The 22,118-nt window shown below is 48.2% G+C and overlaps 1 protein-coding gene across 3 annotated transcripts in view; it reads left to right on the forward strand.

Annotated features, from left to right (window-relative positions):
- Window positions 1-22,118, forward strand: part of LOC142467670 (disintegrin and metalloproteinase domain-containing protein 33-like) — a 209,492-nt gene that overhangs the window by 122,673 nt on the left and 64,701 nt on the right. For 2 of the 3 annotated variants that reach the window (XM_075573605.1, XM_075573608.1), the window contains 4 exons: window positions 4,929-5,005; window positions 15,786-15,975; window positions 19,502-19,567; window positions 20,404-20,475. In XM_075573605.1, coding sequence (XP_075429720.1) covers window positions 4,929-5,005; window positions 15,786-15,975; window positions 19,502-19,567; window positions 20,404-20,475 — 405 coding nt within the window. The remainder of the gene's footprint in view (window positions 1-4,928; window positions 5,006-15,785; window positions 15,976-19,501; window positions 19,568-20,403; window positions 20,476-22,118) is intronic. The other variant, XM_075573616.1, reaches the window with a different exon arrangement.

Raw genomic sequence — 22,118 nt, forward strand, 5'->3', positions numbered from 1 at the left:
ATTCTGTCCTGTACAAGGCAGTGACACTGTCTCAGTATCTGTAACATGCAGTATTCTGTCCTGTACACGGCAGTGACACTGTCTCAGTATCTGTAACATGCAGCATTCTGTCCTGTACACAGCAGTGACACTGTCTCAGTATCTGTTACATGCAGTATTCTGTCCTGTACACGGCAGTGACACTGTCTCAGTATCTGTAACATGCAGTATTCTGTCCTGTACACAGCAGTGACACTGTCTCAGTATCTGTTACATGCAGTATTCTGTCCTGTACACGGCAGTGACACTGTCTCAGTATCTGTTACATGCAGTATTCTGTCCTGTACACAGCAGTGACACTGTCTCAGTATCTGTTACATGCAGCATTCTGTCCAGTACAAGGCAGTGACACTGTCTCAGTATCTGTAACATGCAGTATTCTGTCCTGTACACGGCAGTGACACTGTCTCAGTATCTGTAACATGCAGCATTCTGTCCTGTACACGGCAGTGACACTGTCTCAGTATCTGTAACATACAGCATTCTGTCCTGTACACGGCAGTGACACTGTCTCAGTATCTGTAACATACAGCATTCTGTCCTGTACACGGCAGTGACACTGTCTCAGTATCTGTAACATGCAGCATTCTGTCCTGTACAAGGCAGTGACACTGTCTCAGTATCTGTAACATGCAGTATTCTGTCCTGTACACAGCAGTGACACTGTCTCAGTATCTGTTACATGCAGCATTCTGTCCTGTACAAGGCAGTGACACTGTCTCAGTATCTGTAACATGCAGTATTCTGTCCTGTACACAGCAGTGACACTGTCTCCGTATCTGTTACATGCAGTATTCTGTCCTGTACACGGCAGTGACACTGTCTCAGTATCTGTTACATGCAGTATTCTGTCCTGTACACAGCAGTGACACTGTCTCAGTATCTGTAACATGCAGTATTCTGTCCTGTACACAGCAGTGACACTGTCTCAGTATCTGTAACATGCAGCATTCTGTCCTGTACACAGCAGTGACACTGTCTCAGTATCTGTAACATGCAGCATTCTGTCCTGTACACGACAGTGACACTGTCTCAGTATCTGTTACATGCAGCATTCTGTCCTGTACAAGGCAGTGACACTGTCTCAGTATCTGTAACATGCAGTATTCTGTCCTGTACACGGCAGTGACACTGTCTCAGTATCTGTAACATGCAGCATTCTGTCCTGTACACAGCAGTGACACTGTATCAATATCTGTTACATGCAGTATTCTGCCCTGTACACGGCAGTGACACTGTCTCAGTATCTGTAACATGCAGCATTCTGTCCTGTACACAGCAGTGACACTGTATCAATATCTGTTACATGCAGTATTCTGCCCTGTACACGGCAGTGACACTGTCTCAGTATCTGTAACATGCAGCATTCTGTCCTGTACACGGCAGTGACACTGTCTCAGTATCTGTAACATGCTGTATTCTGTCCTGTACACGGCAGTGACACTGTCTCAGTATCTGTAACATGCAGCATTCTGTCCTGTACACGACAGTGACACTGTCTCAGTATCTGTAACATGCAGTATTCTGCCCTGTACACGGCAGTGACACTGTCTCAATATCTGTTACATGCTGTATTCTGTCCTGTACACGGAGGTGACACTGTCTCAGTATCTGTAACATGCAGTATTCTGTCCTGTACACGGCAGTGACACCGTCTCAGTATCTGTAACATGCAGCATTCTGTCCTGTACACTGCAGTGACACTGTCTCAGTATCTGTAACATGCAGTATTCTGCCCTGTACACGGCAGTGACACTGTCTCAGTATCTGTAACATGCTGTATTCTGCCCTGTACACGGCAGTGACACTGTCTCAGTATCTGTAACATGCAGCATTCTGCCCTGTACACGACAGTGACACTGTCTCAGTATCTGTAACATGCAGCATTCTGTCCTGTACACGGCAGTGACACTGTCTCAGTATCTGTAACATGCTGTATTCTGCCCTGTACACGGCAGTGACACTGTCTCAGTATCTGTAACATGCTGTATTCTGCCCTGTACACAGCAGTGACACTGTCTCAGTATCTGTAACATGCAGTATTCTGTCCTGTACACAGCAGTGACACTGTCTCAGTATCTGTTACATGCAGTATTCTGCCCTGTACACGGCAGTGACACTGTCTCAGTATCTGTAACATGCAGTATTCTGTCCTGTACACGGCAGTGACACTGTCTCAGTATCTGTAACATGCAGCATTCTGCCTGTACAAGGCAGTGACACTGTCTCAGTATCTGTAACATGCAGCATTCTGTCCTGTACACTGCAGTGACACTGTCTCAGTATCTGTAACATGCAGCATTCTGTCCTGTACACGGCAGTGACACTGTCTCAGTATCTGTAACATGCAGCATTCTGTCCTGTACACTGCAGTGACACTGTCTCAGTATCTGTAACATGCAGCATTCTGTCCTGTACACTGCAGTGACACTGTCTCAGTATCTGTAACATGCAGCATTCTGTCCTGTACACTGCAGTGACACTGTCTCAGTATCTGTTACATGCAGCATTCTGTCCTGTACACGGCAGTGACACTGTCTCAGTATCTGTAACATGCTGTATTCTGCCCTGTACACGGCAGTGACACTGTCTCAGTATCTGTAACATGCAGTATTCTGCCCTGTACACGGCAGTGACACTGTCTCAGTATCTGTAACATGCTGTATTCTGCCCTGTACACGGCAGTGACACTGTCTCAGTATCTGTAACATGCAGCATTCTGCCCTGTACACGGCAGTGACACTGTCTCAGTATCTGTAACATGCAGCATTCTGTCCTGTACACGACAGTGACACTGTCTCAGTATCTGTAACATGCAGTATTCTGCCCTGTACACGGCAGTGACACTGTCTCAGTATCTGTAACATGCAGTATTCTGCCCTGTACACGGCAGTGACACTGTCTCAGTATCTGTAATATGCAGCATTCTGTCCTGTACACGGCAGTGACACTGTCTCAGTATCTGTAACATGCAGTATTCTGCCCTGTACACGGCAGTGACACTGTCTCAGTATCTGTAACATGCAGTATTCTGCCCTGTACACGGCAGTGACACTGTCTCAGTATCTGTAACATGCAGTATTCTGTCCTGTACACGGCAGTGACACTGTCTCAGTATCTGTAACATGCAGTATTCTGCCCTGTACACGGCAGTGACACTGTCTCAGTATCTGTAACATGCAGTATTCTGTCCTGTACACGGCAGTGACACTGTCTCAGTATCTGTAACATGCAGCATTCTGTCCTGTACATGGCAGTGACACCGTCTCAGTATCTGTAACATGCAGCATTCTGTCCTGTACACGGCAGTGACACCGTCTCAGTATCTGTAACATGCAGCACTCTGTCCTGTACACTGCAGTGACACTGTCTCAGTATCTGTAACATGCAGCATTCTGTCCTGTACACGGCAGTGACACCGTCTCAGTATCTGTAACATGCAGCATTCTGTCCTGTACACGGCAGTGACACCGTCTCAGTATCTGTAACATGCAGCACTATGTCCTGTACACGGCAGTGACACTGTCTCAGTATCTGTAACATGCAGCATTCTGTCCTGTACACGGCAGTGACACTGTCTCAGTATCTGTAACATGCAGCATTCTGTCCTGTACACGGCAGTGACACTGTCTCAGTATCTGTAACATGCAGCATTCTGTCCTGTACACAGCAGTGACACTGTCTCAGTATCTGTTACATGCAGCATTCTGTCCTGTACACAGCAGTGACACTGTCTCAGTATCTGTAACATGCAGCATTCTGTCCTGTACACGGCAGTGACACTGTCTCAGTATCTGTAACATGCAGCATTCTGCCCTGTACACGACAGTGACACTGTCTCAGTATCTGTAACATGCAGTATTCTGTCCTGTACACGGCAGTGACACTGTCTCAGTATCTGTTACATGCAGTATTCTGTCCTGTACACGGCAGTGACACTGTCTCAGTATCTGTTACATGCAGTATTCTGTCCTGTACACGGCACTGACACTGTCTCAGTATCTGTTACATGCAGTATTCTGCCCTGTACACGGCAGGGACACTGTCTCAGTATCTGTAACATGCAGTATTCTGCCCTGTACACGGCAGTAACACTGTCTCAGTATCTGTTACATGCAGTATTCTGTCCTGTACACAGCAGTGACACTGTCTCAGTATCTGTAACATGCAGTATTCTGTCCTGTACACGGCAGTGACACTGTCTCAGTATCTGTTACATGCAGTATTCTGTCCTGTACACAGCAGTGACACTGTCTCAGTATCTGTAACATGCAGTATTCTGTCCTGTACACGGCAGTGACACTGTCTCAGTATCTGTTACATTCAGCATTCTGTCCTGTACACGGCAGTGACACTGTCTCAGTATCTGTTACATGCAGTATTCTGTCCTGTACACAGCAGTGACACTGTCTCAGTATCTGTTACATGCAGTATTCTGTCCTGTACACAGCAGTGACACTGTCTCAGTATCTGTTACATTCAGCATTCTGTCCTGTACATGGCAGTGACACTGTCTCAGTATCTGTAACATGCAGTATTCTGTCCTGTACACGGCAGTGACAGTGTCTCAGTATCTGTAACATGCAGTATTCTGCCCTGTACACGACAGTGACACTGTCTCAGTATCTGTAACATGCAGCATTCTGTCCTGTACACGACAGTGACACTGTCTCAATATCTGTAACATGCAGCATTCTGTCCTGTACACAGCAGTGACACTGTCTCAGTATCTGTTACATTCAGCATTCTGTCCTGTACACGGCAGTGACACTGTCTCAGTATCTGTAACATGCAGTATTCTGTCCTGTACATGGCAGTGACAGTGTCTCAGTATCTGTTACATGCAGCATTCTGTCCTGTACACGGCAGTAACACTGTCTCATTCACAGGACCATTGTTATTATCATGGACAAGTCCGGGACCACCAGGAATCGTGGCTCGCTCTCAGCACCTGCTCGGGCATAAGGTAACATGGATACCCACTTCGGATTAGACACGTAAGGGGCCATTTAAAAATGTCTCCCGGTTGCAAAAGATGGGGCAAAAAACCTGCACCATAGTTAATCCTTTGGGAGCTCCGGGACATAGTACTGTATGTCTTTATTTATATAGCGCCAAAAGTGTACTCAGCGCTTCACAATGAATACAGTACAGGGAATTTAAATAATACAATAAGTGCAGAAAAATCAGACAATAGGAAAGGAAATCCCTGCCCAGAAGAGCTTACAATCTAAGAGGTATGGTGGGAGACTTACAGAGACAGTAGGTGAGGGAATAAGTGCTGTGTATGGCAGTGCTTGGCCACAGTGGGTGGTAGGTGTGGCTGAGTGTGGGACAGTAACCATGAGTGCAGGCTGTTGGGCTGCTTAACTTGTGGGGTGAGTTTTAAGGTTAGTCAGTATTAAATCAGAAGGTTAACACCATTTACAGGGGAAGAGATGGCAGGCTGCATGGGTGGGATCAGGTGTGTGACTTGGTTCAGGATTAGGGGAGATCCCCAGCAGCAGGAAGGAGTAGATAGAGGGTTTAAAAAGAGGATTTATGTGGGTGTTTTTTATTGAGGGGTAAAGAAGTTGTTGGGAGAGAGGTGTATAAATAATGGTGCAGTGGGGAGTGGGGAAATTGGAACGAACAGAGAAGTTCACAAAGTAGTGAGGAAACAGTAAGCAAAAAAAGCAATAGGTAGGGCATGGTGAGATGCAGGAGGAGAGATGCAGGAGGAGAGACAGGCCAGGTATTGGAGGATAGGAAGAATACAAAGAATCACAGCATTTAGAAAAGCAAGTTCTCACAGCTGCAGAGTTGTTGTTGTGCAGAGTCCAGATCTTCCCCAAATCTTCACCTCCAATTTCAACTCCAAAATGAACTCCAGACACTTTAAAATGTTACACAGCCATATGGCTCACAGCCAAAATAGCCTGCCTTATATAGTTAAACACATTAAATTCACTAACAATTAAGGGAGGGGTCTGCCTATTCAGCTCATACCAGGTAGATGTTAATTTGATTAACATTCCTTCAGTTGTTAGATAGAAATCAAACCAGTCATACCAGGTAGATGTTAATTTAACATAGTCACTATGTCATGGGGACGGGCACTCTGGGGGCCCCAGGATATAGTCACTACGTCATGGGGACGGGCACTCCGGGGACCCCAGGACATAGTCACTACGTCATGGGGACGGGCACTCCGGGGACCCCAGGATATAGTCACTATGTCATGGGGACGGGCACTCCGGGGGCGCACGGATATAGTCACTATGTCATGGGGACGGGCACTCCGGGGGCGCACGCATATAGTCACTATGTCATGGGGACGGGCACTCTGGGGGCGCACGGATATAGTCACTACGTCATGGGGACGGGCACTCCGGGGACCCCAGGACATAGTCACTATGTCATGGGGACGGGCACTCCGGGGGCGCACGGATATAGTCACTATGTCATGGGGACGGGCACTCCGGGGGCGCACGGATATAGTCACTATGTCATGGGGACGGGCACTCCGGGGGTGCACGGATATAGTCACTATGTCATGGGGACGGGCACTCCGGGGGCGCACGGATATAGTCACTATGTCATGGGGACGGGCACTCTGGGGGCGCACGGATATAGTCACTACGTCATGGGGACGGGCACTCTGGGGGCGCACGGATATAGTCACTATGTCATGGGGACGGGCACTCCGGGGGCGCACGGATATAGTCACTAAGTCATGGGGACGGGCACTCCGGGGGCGCACGGATATAGTCACTATGTCATGGGGACGGGCACTCCGGGGGCGCACGGATATAGTCACTATGTCATGGGGACGGGCACTCCGGGGGCGCACGGATATAGTCACTATGTCATGGGGATGGGCACTCCGGGGGCGCACGGATATAGTCACTATGTCATGGGGACAGGTACTCCGGGGGTGCACGGATATAGTCACTATGTCATGGGGACGGGCACTCCGGGGGCTCACGGATATAGTCACTATGTCATGGGGACGTGCACTCCGGGGACCCCAGGACATAGTCACTATGTCATGGGGACGGGCACTCCGGGGGCGCACGGATATAGTCACTACGTCATGAGGACGGCCACTCCGGGGGCGCACGGATATAGTCACTATGTCATGGGGACGTGCACTCCGGGGGCGCACGGATATAGTCACTATGTCATGGGGACGGCCACTCCGGGGGCGCACGGATATAGTCACTACGTCATGGGGACGGCCACTCCGGGGGCGCACGGACATAGTCACTACGTCATGGGGACGGGCACTCCGGGGACCCCAGGATATAGTCACTATGTCGTGGGGACGGGCACTCCGGGGGCGCACGGATATAGTCACTATGTCATGGGGACGGGCACTCCGGGGACCCCAGGACATAGTCACTACCTCATGGGGACGGGCACTCCGGGGACCCCAGGATATAGTCACTACGTCATGGGGACGGGCACTCCGGGGGCGCACGGATATAGTCACTATGTCATGGGGACGGGCACTCCGGGGGCGCACGGATATAGTCACTACGTCATGGGGACGGGCACTCCGGGGACCCCAGGACATAGTCACTACGTCATGGGGACGGTCACTCCGGGGACCCCAGGATATAGTCACTACGTCATGGGGACTGGCACTCCGGGGACCCCAGGATATAGTCACTAAGTCATGGGGACGGGCACTCCGGGGACCCCAGGACATAGTCACTATGTCATGGGGACGGGCACTCCGGGGGCGCATGGATATAGTCACTATGTCATGGGGACGGGCACTCCGGGGGCGCACGGATATAGTCACTATGTCAGGGGGACGGGCACTCCGGGGGCGCACGGATATAGTCACTATGTCATGGGGACGGGCACTCCGGGGGCGCACGGATATAGTCACTATGTCATGGGGACGGGCACTCCGGGGGCGCACGGATATAGTCACTATGTCATGGGGACGGGCACTCCGGGGACCCCAGGATATAGTCACTACGTCATGGGGACGGGCACTCCGGGGGCGCACGGATATAGTCACTACGTCATGGGGACGGGCACTCCGGGGGCGCACGGATATAGTCACTATGTCATGGGGACGGGCACTCCGGGGGCGCATGGATATAGTCACTATGTCATGGGGACGGGCACTCCGGGGACCCCAGGATATAGTCACTACATCATGGGGACGGGCACTCCGGGGACCCCAGGATATAGTCACTACGTCATGGGGACGGGCACTCCGGGGACCCCAGGACATAGTCACTACGTCATGGGGACGGGCACTCCGGGGACCCCAGGACATAGTCACTACGTCATGGGGACGGGCACTCCGGGGACCCCAGGATATAGTCACTACGTCATGGGGACGGGCACTCCGGGGGCGCACGGATATAGTCACTACGTCATGGGGACGGGCACTCCGGGGGCGCACGGATATAGTCACTATGTCATGGGGACGGGCACTCCGGGGGCGCACGGATATAGTCACTATGTCATGGGGACGGACACTCAGGGGGCGCACGGATATAGTCACTATGTCATGGGGACGGGCACTCCGGGGGCGCACGGATATAGTCACTATGTCATGGGGACGGGCACTCCGGGGGCGCACGGATATAGTCACTATGTCATGGGGACGGGCACTTCGGGGGCGCACGGATATAGTCACTATGTCATGGGGACGGGCACTCCGGGGGCGCACGGATATAGTCACTATGTCATGGGGACGGGCACTCCGGGGGCGCACGGATATAGTCACTATGTCAGGGGGACGGGCACTCCGGGGGCGCACGGATATAGTCACTATGTCATGGGGACGGGCACTCCGGGGGCGCACGGATATAATCACTATGTCATGGGGACGGGCACTCCGGGGCCGCACGGATATAGTCACTATGTCATGGGGACGGGCACTCCGGGGGCGCACGGATATAGTCACTATGTCATGGGAACGGGCACTCTGGGGGCGCACGGATATAGTCACTGTGTCATGGGGACGGGCACTCCGGGGGCGCACGGATATAGTCACTATGTCATGGGGACGGGCACTTCGGGGGCGCACGGATATAGTCACTATGTCATGGGAACGGGCACTCTGGGGGCGCACGGATATAGTCACTGTGTCATGGGGACGGGCACTCCGGGGGCGCACGGATATAGTCACTATGTCATGGGGACGGGCACTTCGGGGGCGCACGGATATAGTCACTATGTCATGGGGACGGGCACTCCGGGGGTGCACGGATATAGTCACTATGTCATGGGGACGTGCACTCCGGGGACCACAGGATATAGTCACTATGTCATGGGGACGGGCACTCCGGGGGCGCACGGATATAGTCACTATGTCATGGGGACGGGCACTCCGGGGGCGCACGGATATAGTCACTATGTCATGGGGACGGGCACTCCGGGGGCGCACGGATATAGTCACTATGTCATGGGGACGGGCACTCCGGGGGCGCACGGATATAGTCACTATGTCATGGGGACGGGCACTCCGGGGGCGCACGGATATAGTCACTATGTCATGGGGACGGGCACTCCGGGGGCGCACGGATATAGTCACTATGTCATGGGGACGGGCACTCCGGGGACCCCAGGATATAGTCACTATGTCATGGGGACGGGCACTCCGGGGGTGCACGGATATAGTCACTATGTCATGGGGACGTGCACTCCGGGGACCACAGGATATAGTCACTATGTCATGGGGACGGGCACTCCGGGGGCGCACGGATATAGTCACTATGTCAGGGGGACGGGCACTCCGGGGACCCCAGGATATAGTCACTATGTCATGGGGACGGGCACTCCGGGGGTGCACGGATATAGTCACTATGTCATGGGGACGTGCACTCCGGGGACCACAGGATATAGTCACTATGTCATGGGGACGGGCACTCCGGGGGCGCACGGATATAGTCACTATGTCAGGGGGACGGGCACTCCGGGGGCGTACGGATATAGTCACTATGGCATGGGGACGGGCACTCTGGGGGCGCACGGATATAGTCACTATGTCAGGGGGACGGGCACTCCGGGGGCGCACGGATATAGTCACTATGTCATGGGGACGGGCACTCCGGGGGCGCACGGATATAGTCACTATGTCATGGGGACGGGCACTCCGGGGGCGCACGGATATAGTCACTATGTCATGGGGACGGGCACTCCGGGGGCGCACGGATATAGTCACTATGTCATGGGGACGGGCACTCCGGGGGCGCACGGATATAGTCACTATGTCATGGGGACGGGCACTCCGGGGACCCCAGGATATAGTCACTATGTCATGGGGACGGGCACTCCGGGGGTGCACGGATATAGTCACTATGTCATGGGGACGGGCACTTCGGGGGCGCACGGATATAATCACTATGTTATGGGGATGGGCACTCCGGGGGCGCACGGATATAATCACTATGTCATGGGGACGGGCACTCCGGGGACCACAGGATATAGTCACTATGTCATGGGGACGGGCACTCCGGGGGCGCACGGATATAGTCACTATGTCATGGGGACGGGCACTCCGGGGGCGCACGGATATAGTCACTATGTCAGGGGGACGGGCACTCCGGGGGCGCACGGATATAGTCACTATGTCATGGGGACGGGCACTCCGGGGGCGCACGGATATAGTCACTATGTCATGGGGACGGGCACTCCGGGGGCGCACAGATATAGTCACTATGTCATGGGGACGGGCACTCCGGGGGCGCACGGATATAGTCACTATGTCATGGGGACGGGCACTCCGGGGGCATGCAGAAGCAAATGTTCACAGCATATTAATCATTGAATCATTCTACAGCACACTCCAAATGGTTATATCATATAAAGAGCAGGAATGCTTGCGCACTGAGTGTTGGTGGAGTACCCAATTCAGATCTACATAGCTAAAGCCAGGAGACTACAAAACACTACATAAAAGCAGCTCCAAGTAGGAGACTGACAACATGGCGCGTCCAATGCGCGTTTCCCTCCAGCAAAGGAGCTTCCTCAGGGACAAATTTGCTTGGGGGAGGAAGAATGAACCCTTATATACCCAAACAATACCTTGATTACAGATTGAACAGTTTACACCTGTTGCACATGCGCAGTTGGTCCGTTGTCAAACTACACCCCTCAAATTACAAAAATGCTTAATAAACCATCTGTGTAGGTTCCCACACATACAGCAACAAAGTGCTGAATTAGTGTGTAGAAACGAGTGTTTTTAGGGCTCTTATATCAGTCTGGCATAAATCGGCGAAATTTGAGTCTAATGCGCATGCGCGCGGACTCAGGAAATCCAACGGACCAGAATGAGACCCACTGCGCATGCGTGGGCACTTAGAGTAAAAATGGCCAGATCAAAATTAGTGCTATGCGCATGCGTGGATACTTGTAACTTCTAGCCCGATATACATATGACTGCACATGCGCGAAAACTCCCGAAATTCCTCGTTTAGACGCGCATGTGCAAAGGACTCAGGCAATAATACTGCCATAGTCCAGGCATGGTGCGCATGCGTTCGGTCTCCGATATTTCTGGCTGACTGCCGTCTATAGTTGCGCGCAGTGCGCATGCGTCGGGACTTAGAAAATTTCGCAAAATAAAAAATTGTTCATATTGCGCATGCGTCGGGACTTAGAAAATTTCTTCAGAATAAAAGGTTATTCCTATCGCGCATGCGTGGGCACTTAGAAATATTTAGCCATATTAACAAAAAGTGTAATTTAGTTTGTTCAAACGATCTGTACATGCCCTAGATGTTAGCAAATGGGCAGGGTATTGAAGAGTATATGACTGATAATAGCCAATTCATAGTGGGTAAGGGTTAATGGTACCTTATATAACTATTTCATGCAGAGTGTAATTGCAAAGATTAGGTTATATATACTCCCCCATAGTGATATACTGCACAATGTGTCAGGCTTGAATGTAGTGGTAAGATAAGATATAGATAAGATTTAGATATTTACTTACTTACTCCAATTATTGACTATATTACCGAAGTTCTAAACCCAATTTTTGGGCTTAGTCGTTATGTATGACATACGTGTATAGCATGATAATTATATAATGTAAATTCTATGCAAAATTTCTATATGCATATACATAATTTGTTTTTTTATTCTCTTTATTTATCTTACCACTACCTTCAAGCCTGACACATTGTGCAGTATATCACTATGGGGGAGTATATATAACCTAATCTTTGCAATTACACTCTGCATGAAATAGTTATATAAGGTACCATTAACCCTTACCCACTATGAATTGGCTATTATCAGTCATATACTCTTCAATACCCTGCCCATTTGCTAACATCTAGGGCATGTACAGATCGTTTGAACAAACTAAATTACACTTTTTGTTAATAGCATAGCACTAATTTTGATCTGGCCATTTTTACTCTAAGTGCCCACGCATGCGCAGTGGGTGTCATTCTGGTCCGTTGGATTTCCTGAGTCCGCGCGCATGCGCATTAGACTCAAATTTCGCCGATTTATGCCAGACTGATATAAGAGCCCTAAAAACACTCGTTTCTACACACTAATTCAGCACTTTTGTTGCTGTATGTGTGGGAACCTACACAGATCCTTTATTAAGCATTTTTGTAATTTGAGGGGTGTAGTTTGACAACGGACCAACTGCGCATGTGCAACAGGTGTAAACTGTTCAATCTGTAATCAAGGTATTGTTTGGGTATATAAGGGTTCATTCTTCCTCCCCCAAGCAAATTTGTCCCTGAGGAAGCTCCTTTGCTGGAGGGAAACGCGCGTTGGACGCGCCATGTTGTCAGTCTCCTACTTGGAGCTGCTTTTATGTAGTGTTTTGTAGTCTCCTGGCTTTATCTATGTAGATCTGAATTGGGTACTCCACCAACACTCAGTGCGCAAGCATTCCTGCTCTTTATATGATATAACCATTTGGAGTGTGCTGTAGAATGATTCAATGATTAATATGCTGTGAACATTTGCTTCACTAAGCTGTGAATCATTTACCCTCCATCACTATACTATCAGTAGCACTTTAATATATATTGGATGGCAATACATGTATAACTAACATCCTTAAGTGCTCTGTGGTTTACAAACCAAAGCAGGACTGCTGTAGCCTTACGACACATCTTAGTCACTGAGTGTGTACGTCTATTTATTTATTTACTATAACTTGTATACCTGATCTCATAGGTGCCCCAGAGGGGTTTATACCCTGACCAAGTAGCGTTCTGTGTCCAGAAGCCTCTACTACAAATTGTCGTTTGAGACCACTCCAACACACATTCACTGACACAGACGCTAGTTAATGTCAATTTAATTCATTTTTAATGTATTATACACAACGTTTTTGGTAACATATGTTTTATGAAAAAATATATTAAAAGTTACATTTTAAATTAAGTAGGAGTGCATTATAGTGAATTCTTTTAGGAGACACATCCATTTTGTGTTTTCCTTCCCCCCCTTTTCTGAGGACTAGGGTTAATACACAGCCCGCAATCTTCCCCACTCTTCACCTCCGCAAAGGTCCCTCAAATGATTGAACATCTCACCTAAATCCGTCCCCATATACCACCTGTCACGAACAGCACATAAGTGAGCACGTGACTTAGATATGCAACCAGGGTTAATGCACACGGCTACTCCAGCCAACTCACCTTTCTTCTCCGCAAAGGTACCTTCAATGGGTTAATATTAACCCCTTACTCCATTGCAATCATATCTATACACTGCCACCCCTTGGGATGGTTATGCAAATCAAAGATAAGATGTAAAATTAATATTTGCCAGGAGTCCCAGGTCCCTGTGTATTATAGAAAAAACTATGCACTTTAACACACCAAAAATCCATTGTAGCAAAATGTGTCCGAAAACGTAATTACTCTCTCCAGAGCGTGCAACAGTTCATTCAGAGCCCAAAGTATTACTTATTACATGTTTTAATATATATAAAAATACAGTGCTTAGGTTACAGAAATAAGGATTACCAGAACATACAGTTACAATAAAAACAGAAAAGTTTCTCAAAATATAAAGGATATAACATAAATGAAAATGCTTTACATCACCATCACCATCACCATCACCATCACTGGCAGGAGATGAGATATCATGTGTTTTGTACATAAAACCTTGCTCTCTTATGTAGTATTTTTTCCCAGTGAAACAACATAAACCCAGCCACTGTCGTAAATCAGCTGTGAGATTGACAGTATTACGACAGAGTAAAAAAACCTCCTACAATGTGACGTTTAAACTAAACCTCAATATCTAAATGCACTCTTAACTTTTCTTAACTAATACTTACACACACGAGTCACGTTAATACATTCAGGCGCTCATGGCGGACACCACAAGACTAAATATGACCATCTTAATCCTAAATTTGAGTGAGAAATGAATATCTGTCCCTTATTACCTCTTAAACATACAGTGTGTGATGTCAGAACGTGCCCCTCGGTGACACGATTACAGATTTGTAACACTTATTATGCAGGGGAGATGACATCACATGATATTCTCATTTTTAATAAAGTCACTCTCATGTTGAATACTTTCTTAGCCACGCCCCACTTTCTTAGCCATTCACAAATCCCTTCTAGAGAATGCTTTGAAATCCCCTAACTAGGGTCCTGTTTATGTTAGTGTCAAGAGAACCATAATTCACAATTCACTCATTTCTGGCAACACATATTCTTATCTTGAGACTATTTCCGTTTTTACCACTAGGCCTGCAAAAGGTGTTAACATACCATAAACCCTCTCTTTGTACTTTCCAAATCCAACTTCAATTGAATTCCCTTTGAAATACAACCCAATACATGGCATCCTTAAACCCAAATGGTAGCCCATTAACCCCTGAAACACCAGATAGATAAAATACCTAGCATCTCATGATATCATCATGACACGCACATTTTATGTTCTGGACGTATACTGATGGCACTTACACTCTCATTGACTTTAATAATAGTATCTGTGTGATAGTGCCACGAACAGCACTATTGCAGCCTAACAAATAACCCCTATTGTGCCTGCAAAATCCTATGTTCAATGTTGTGTACATGGGTAGCTCTATATACATATTATTATAATGATTATGTGTAATGATTATATATATATATATATATATATATATATATATTAATATATATATATATATATATATGTGTGTGTGCTTATTTATTTCTTCAACATTGTGATACGTTTTGCCTTTTTATTTTTCATCCTATATTGATGTCACATCTGATTATTTTTTTTAAGGTAATTTAACCACTTTAGTGCCTGGGGGGCTTCAGTATATTGGGGGGCTTCAGTATATTGGGGGGCTTCAGTATATTGGGGAGCAACGTGTTACAGTCCCACCTCGCAGGAAAGGAGATAAGGCAGCAGAGGTTCTCAACTCCTGTCCTCAAGACCCCCCAACATGTCAGGTGTTGAGGCTATACAGTGGAGAGAAATGGAGGCTATCCCTGCTTCAGCACAGGTGGCTCAAGTGGGACGAAGACTGAGCACTGATTGAGGCATCTGTGCTGAAGCAGGGATTTCCTGTACTTGACCCTCGAGGACTGGAGTTGAGAACCTCTGGAATAAAGAATAACTGAGAACAAGAACTATAACACAGATTCAGAAATGTATATCTGTCTACACCAGGGCTGTTCGGTATAGTTATAACGGGTGGAGGAAACAGCATAGAATACTGTGAGAAGTAGGTCTCGTAGTTCTGTATGTGACTGCCGCGCAGCGACCTTCACCTGCCCTTGTCTTACCTTCAGTGGCCTGATTGTCCTCAACACCAACGACAGCTATTACCTGAAACCCCTGGAAGGGCTTGGCCCCAAAACCCACATGCTGTACCGGACTGAGCACCTGCCCATCACAGGGGGAAGCTGCGGGCACGGCGGGAATTCAGCAGGCGGCACCGCTCACCTTAGCGGGTTCATCTCCCAACCTGGGCACCATAGGGTAAGCCGGGCGTAACCCGTCTCCTCCGGTGGCGTGTCTACAGACTGGAGCGGGGAGAATACATAGATATGTGTAGATGTATATAGGCAAATATACAGAGCACAGATACACAGAGATTTCATGGTAATGAACCCTTAAAACAGCTAAATCCGTGTTATTCGGCATTGTACTAACCGGCGAGCTTTAGTATCCGAGATTTCTCATATGTTCAATGTAATAACCGGAATACACCACAAGCTATCCGGCAGCTCAGAGTTTTTCCCAATGCAGTCAGATGTTTTTGACAGTATTACAATAGTATTATTACTTGTTTGGTGAGTACCTGTATACTATTTTATGCTTCAATCATTGTAATGTATTGTAATTCTTTGAAAATTTGTACTACGTGTACAAACAAGTCTGACCCTCCGTAACCGTCCCGTCATGTCCGGCACAGGCCGGATAACACAGATGTTACTGTATATAGAATGATATGAGATCAGGAGCATTGATACACTTTGATACAATGTAAGATCATTACTTACTATGCATGCTATGTCTTGTATATAATGTGTAACCCTGCTCACTTAATGTAACCATGTATTTGTAACCATGTATGTGTCATCACAACTCTGTGCCCTGGATATATTTGAAAACGAGAAGTAACACTCAATGTATTACTTCCTGGTAGCACATTTTATAAATACATACAAATAAGATCAGGATCATAGATACTTAGCCCCATGTGAATCAAAAGTGGTGAAATTCTAGGGGAAACCCACTGCACCATGCAAAAAAATCCCATTGATTACTGTATATAACATATCCTATTGATATTGATATTTATAAAGCAAATGGAAATATTCCTGTATACTCATTTGTATGTCTTAGACAGGTCTGCAACCCTGCCTTTCACCATTATCACCCAGCACACAGCACTTCCACTGCAGCAAGGGATTCTGGGAAATGACTTGACTTGTGGTGGAAGCACAGTATGCTGGGTGATGATGGTGAAAGGCGGGGTTGCAGACCTGTCTAAGACATGCAAATGAGCATACATACATGAGGAATATTTCCATTTGCTATATATACTGTGGAGGGTTTTTGTCACTTTTTTAACTTTTTCCCTGCCCCGAAGAGCTTAAAATCTAATGTTTGAGGGGAACTTACAGAGACAGCAGGCGAGGGAATAAGCACTGTAGATGGCTGTGCTTGGCCACAATGGGCAGTAGGAGTTACTGGGTGTATGACAATAGCTATAAGTGCAGACTATTGGGATGCTTGATTTGTGGGGCGAGTTTTAAGGTTAGTCAGTACTTAGCCCAGGATGTAAATACGTAATAGGTAGTATTATGTATAAATAGGGGAACAATAGGATGACTATTTGTGGAAAGGTTGTATAATAATGTTGAAAAGAAACATGGAAGAAAATGTAATACGATGTTGTTGTTTAAAAATGGTTTATTGTAAACACACCACAGTACAATGTATATTTTGGTGACATAAATGATGTAAAATGTGAGGTATGTGTCCCGCTAGGGTGTGAGTGGGTGTGAGGAGGCGGGTGTGAGGCGGTGGGTGGGTGTTCAGTACGGGTGGCGGGTGGGTAGTGAGCGCTGGCTGTGGGTGGGGGTCCCGCTAGGGTGTGAGGTGGCGGGTGTCTGGTGAGTGCGGGCGGTGGCTGGTCAGTGATGTCGGTGTGTAGGGGTGTGAGTGTGGCGGGTGGGTGTGAGGCGGGAGGTGGCGAGTGGGTGGTGAGTGGGTGCGACGGCTGGTCAGTTGTGTCGGTGCGTAGGGGCGGGTGGCGGCTGTGGGGCACAGGGGTGTGAGGCGGCGGGTGGGTGAAAGGCAGAGGTGGGAGACGGGAGGTGGCGTGAGGGGAAGGCAAGGGAGGGGGGTGAGGGGAAGGCTGGGGCGGGGGGTGAGAGGACGGCAGGGGGGGGAGGCAGGCAGGGGGGGGGGGGGAAGGGGAGGTGTCACTGTGTGTGTCAGTGTGTCTGTCACTGTGTGTGTCTGTCACTGTGTGTGTCTGTAACTGTGTGTGTCTGTCACTGTGTGTGTTGGGGGGATCAAAAACGGAGCTGGGGGAAGAAGGGGGCTGTCACTGTGTGTGTCAGTGTGTGTGTGTGTGTGTGTCTGTGTGTGTGTCAGTCACTGTGTTTGTCTGTCACTGTGTGTTGGGGGATCAAAAACGGAGCTGGGGGGGGTCAAAAACGGAGCTGTGGGGGTCAAAAACGGAGCTGGGGGGGTCAAAAACGGAACTGGGGAGGTCAAAAACGGAGCTGGGGGGTCAAAAACGGAGCTGGGGGGGGTCAAAAACGGAGCTGGGGGGGTAAAAAACGGAGCTGGGGGGAGGGGGGGGGGAAACTCACAGCCTCAGTTAAGCCTCCCAGCAGCAACAGCCGACCTCAGGCAACAGCAGCAGCAGTGTGCCTGGGGTTTGGTGAGCCCTGGGTTAGAGCGCACCGGCCAATGGGAGCCGTGGGAGGGCGGGCGGACCGACGGACCAATCAAATGGTCTACAGAGACTCACAAACAAGATTTTCAAATTTATATATATAGATTAAATGAAAAGGTTGACACCATTTGCATGGGAGGAGATGGCAGTGAGGCATGAGTGAGATCAGGTGTGTATGTCTGGCTTCAGGGAGATCCCCAGCAGCAGGAAGGAGTAGATAAAGGGTGTGAATAGAGGATTTGTGTGGGTGTTTTTTTATTGAGGGGTAAAGAAGTTGTTGGGAGAGAGGTGTATAAATAATGGTGCAGTGTGGAGTGGGGAAGTTGGAGAGAACAGGGACATTCACAAAGGAGTGAGGAAACAGTAAACAGAAAAGGCAATAGGGAGGGCATAGTGAGATGCAGGAGAAGAGACTTCCCAGGTACTGGAGGATAGGAAGGGTACAAATAATCACAGCGTTTACAAAGTAAAGTTCTCACAGTTGCAAAGTTGTTGTGTGGAGTCCAGATCTTCCTCAATCTTCACCTTCAATTTCAACTCCAATGTTAGCTCTGCCCAACACTTAAATATGATACTTTAAGATGGGACACACAGCCAATATAGTGGTCTTAAATACTCTAAGACACAGTCAATTAAGGGAGGTGTCTGCCTAATCAACTCACAGATACATACCATATGGTTAATTACATTTTAAGAAGTGCCCTTGCAATTGATTTAAGGAAACATACCAATGAAAGTTAAATTCTGTAGCCAATTGATGGCGTTACAGCTGCTCTGTTATTGGTCTTGGGTAAAATATGTTATTGCCCTGTACCTCATGTTTCCACTTACCCTTCCTTATAGAGTGTAAGCTCCTTGGGGTAGCACACACCTTACCTAATGTAACAATGTATGTTATTGTTTGTTATTTTATTGTTTTCATCCTCCAGCCCTCATGTACTGCACTACAGAATATGTTTGACGCGTTTTAAATAAATGAAAATAATGAATTGACTCTATAATACTACATATCTGAACAACACCCCATGAGTTACAGCCTCCTCCGCTCCGGCCTCGGTTTAAACTCTCTCCCGATCTCTTCCTTTGCAGATGAAGAGGAATGTCTGGGGAACGCAGAAGTACATGGAGCTGTTTATCGTGGCTGATTACGCCTTGGCAAGTACATAGTAGATGTGGTCGATAACGGACATATGTCCATCAAATTCAACTTATGTTAAATTTAGACGACTGATACTCATCCTATACTTGTATTCACAGTATAACACACGTGTAATATGTCCCCCGTGCAGGAGGGATCACGGCATTACCGGGCCCTCCTCTGCATGCTTCAGGCTGTATATTATAGTGCATGACATGGTATGGAAGAGAGGGTCGGAAAGGGGCAATCTGTGTTTTTGGTCCCAGATTTTGATCAAGAGAAGAGGACAACCCTGAGTCAAAATGTGATCTTCTTTTTAAATCAAACTTGGGATATAACAACATGGCCACCATAGACCACACGACTTCCCAGCTGTTATTTTCAACGCATCAATCCAGCAATGTGTGGCTGGAATAACTCATATAAATATTGTTTTCTAATATAGCACTGAGAGTGTGCGCAGCGCTACGCATAGAAATTTGCAAGTCCGTGCCCCATAGAACTTACAATCTAGTTGCCCAAGATAACAAGGAGCTGACACCAGGATTTGAACCCTGCTCCAAATTCAGTGTCATTGTTGCCAGAGTTCATGGCTGGACTCGCTGGGCCTCTGCTTGAGCCCAGCTCTATCCCTTTCTTATTCCTGTGTCCGCCCTTAACAAAAGCCGCACGCGTCGTGTATTTCACAGTCATTTCCAGCGCACTGTTTGGAGTTAAACTTTGGTGCCTGAATGAGACATTTCTTTAGTACTGAAAGGCGGGTTCGTGTGTTACGCGATGGCGCGCTTCCACGTCCTGGCAGCAGCGCCATACGTTACTACGTGTTGCTAACCGGGATTCCTCTGTCTGACAGTACACACGTCAAAACAAGAATCTGGGGCTCACCAAGCAGCGGATCCTGGAGATCGCAAACTTTGTGGACAAGGTGAGCCTGGGAAAGAGTTACTAGGGGACTATTAAATGTTATTATCGTGACAGTGAGGAGCAGTACAGGCCAATTGAAACCTCATATCTTTATTTCAGCATTCAGACTAATGCACCATCCCAAAAACACACCAATCGTATCCCCACAACTCACAAGACTTTCCCCCCCATGGAGATTAGCTTTGTGTTGGTGCCGGTGGGCACACGTTGGGTTATCGCATGGCTCGTGATCACATGATGATGTCTAACCGGACCTGGGTTCAGGTTTATACAACCACCATTCCCAATATGAAACCGGTTGATGCCTGAGCTGTCCTGTATATTACTCAGGAAGATGCAGCCACATCAGGGCCTTACACGAACCAACCCAATTCTCATACATTTGGATGAAGCTGTTCTCTTCTCAGGCACTACGGGAGACCATCTAGTAGCATATTAAACAGTGCCTGTCACGGGAGACCAGGCCTCTTAGCACCTATTTATATTTGTACCGGGATCATGCATTAGGCAAAGCAAGGTAGTAGAAAGAAAATGTCGTTTATTTCAGTAAACCCACGTACAACATGAAGAATGACACATTAGAAAGACAAAAGCACACTTACTGGGGGTCTAGGGGTGAAATCTAGGTTCTACTAGGTGCAGGGTGCCTTCTTCGGTAGGCTTACCCTGGGTACTCTTTTCGGCTTAAAATCCTAGCCGTGACCACTACGTTCGATTTGTAAAACTTGGCCGCAAAAGACGGGACTTAGTCTCTGCAGGGCAGACTTTCCCAGCTTCAAAACAAAACCGGTTGCTCTGCTATGTGCAACAGAGAAACTTTAAGCAGCCCGCCCTAGCTTCATCGACATGTCACTGGATGGTCTGGTTCTCTGTCTCGGCCATCTCATTACCTACACTCCGCTAAGCTATCGGTAGCATAGAGGCAGGAGGAGTGACCAACCAGAGCATGGGAACCCTATCCCACTAGCCAATAGAAACAGGGGCTCGTCTCTTGCCTGACGTCAGAGGAGGGGCATGCCAAGCCGGCTGGGATGCACCGTCGGTGTGACATATGAATCTACCAATGGGAAACGCGCTGACATTCTGCTGCTTCCCCCAGTCAATCCATTGCCACCTACTGGGCAGGCACCACTGAGTCTGGCAGACCAGAGGGTCCTCCCCGCAGGGGGTCTGTTCTCCGGGCTCAGTACTCCGCCCCGGCCACTTAGCACCCCGACACCTCTCAACATCCCATCTCCTCTTTGAACTACGGACTCTATGCAGACTGGCTGACACCTTAAGCGGATGCCCTGGCGGACTGCATAGAGCCCTACAAGAAATGTATAAAACGCATAAAACATATTTTAATACTTGGGGGACCTTGGGGAGACTCATGAGTGTAATGGAAATAGGACTAAGATATCGGAGCTCGATAACCAGGACTCTGGGGGATACGGGGCAGCCCCGGTGTCATTTCACCCGCGTACTGGCAAATCGTGCCTGCTCGCCGGGGAGAATTACGGGACTACCGGTAGCTCCGGCCCCCAAACTTCTGCAAACAAAATAATTGTATTCTTACCCAAATATCCCACCTAAAACTTACACGCTGCAAGTTTCAATCTGGGACAAAGGGAACATGGATAGTGGAAAGCAAGGACACTTTAG

Source organism: Ascaphus truei, chromosome 1 (genome assembly GCF_040206685.1).
Source record: "Ascaphus truei isolate aAscTru1 chromosome 1, aAscTru1.hap1, whole genome shotgun sequence".
Lineage (NCBI taxonomy): Eukaryota > Metazoa > Chordata > Amphibia > Anura > Ascaphidae > Ascaphus > Ascaphus truei.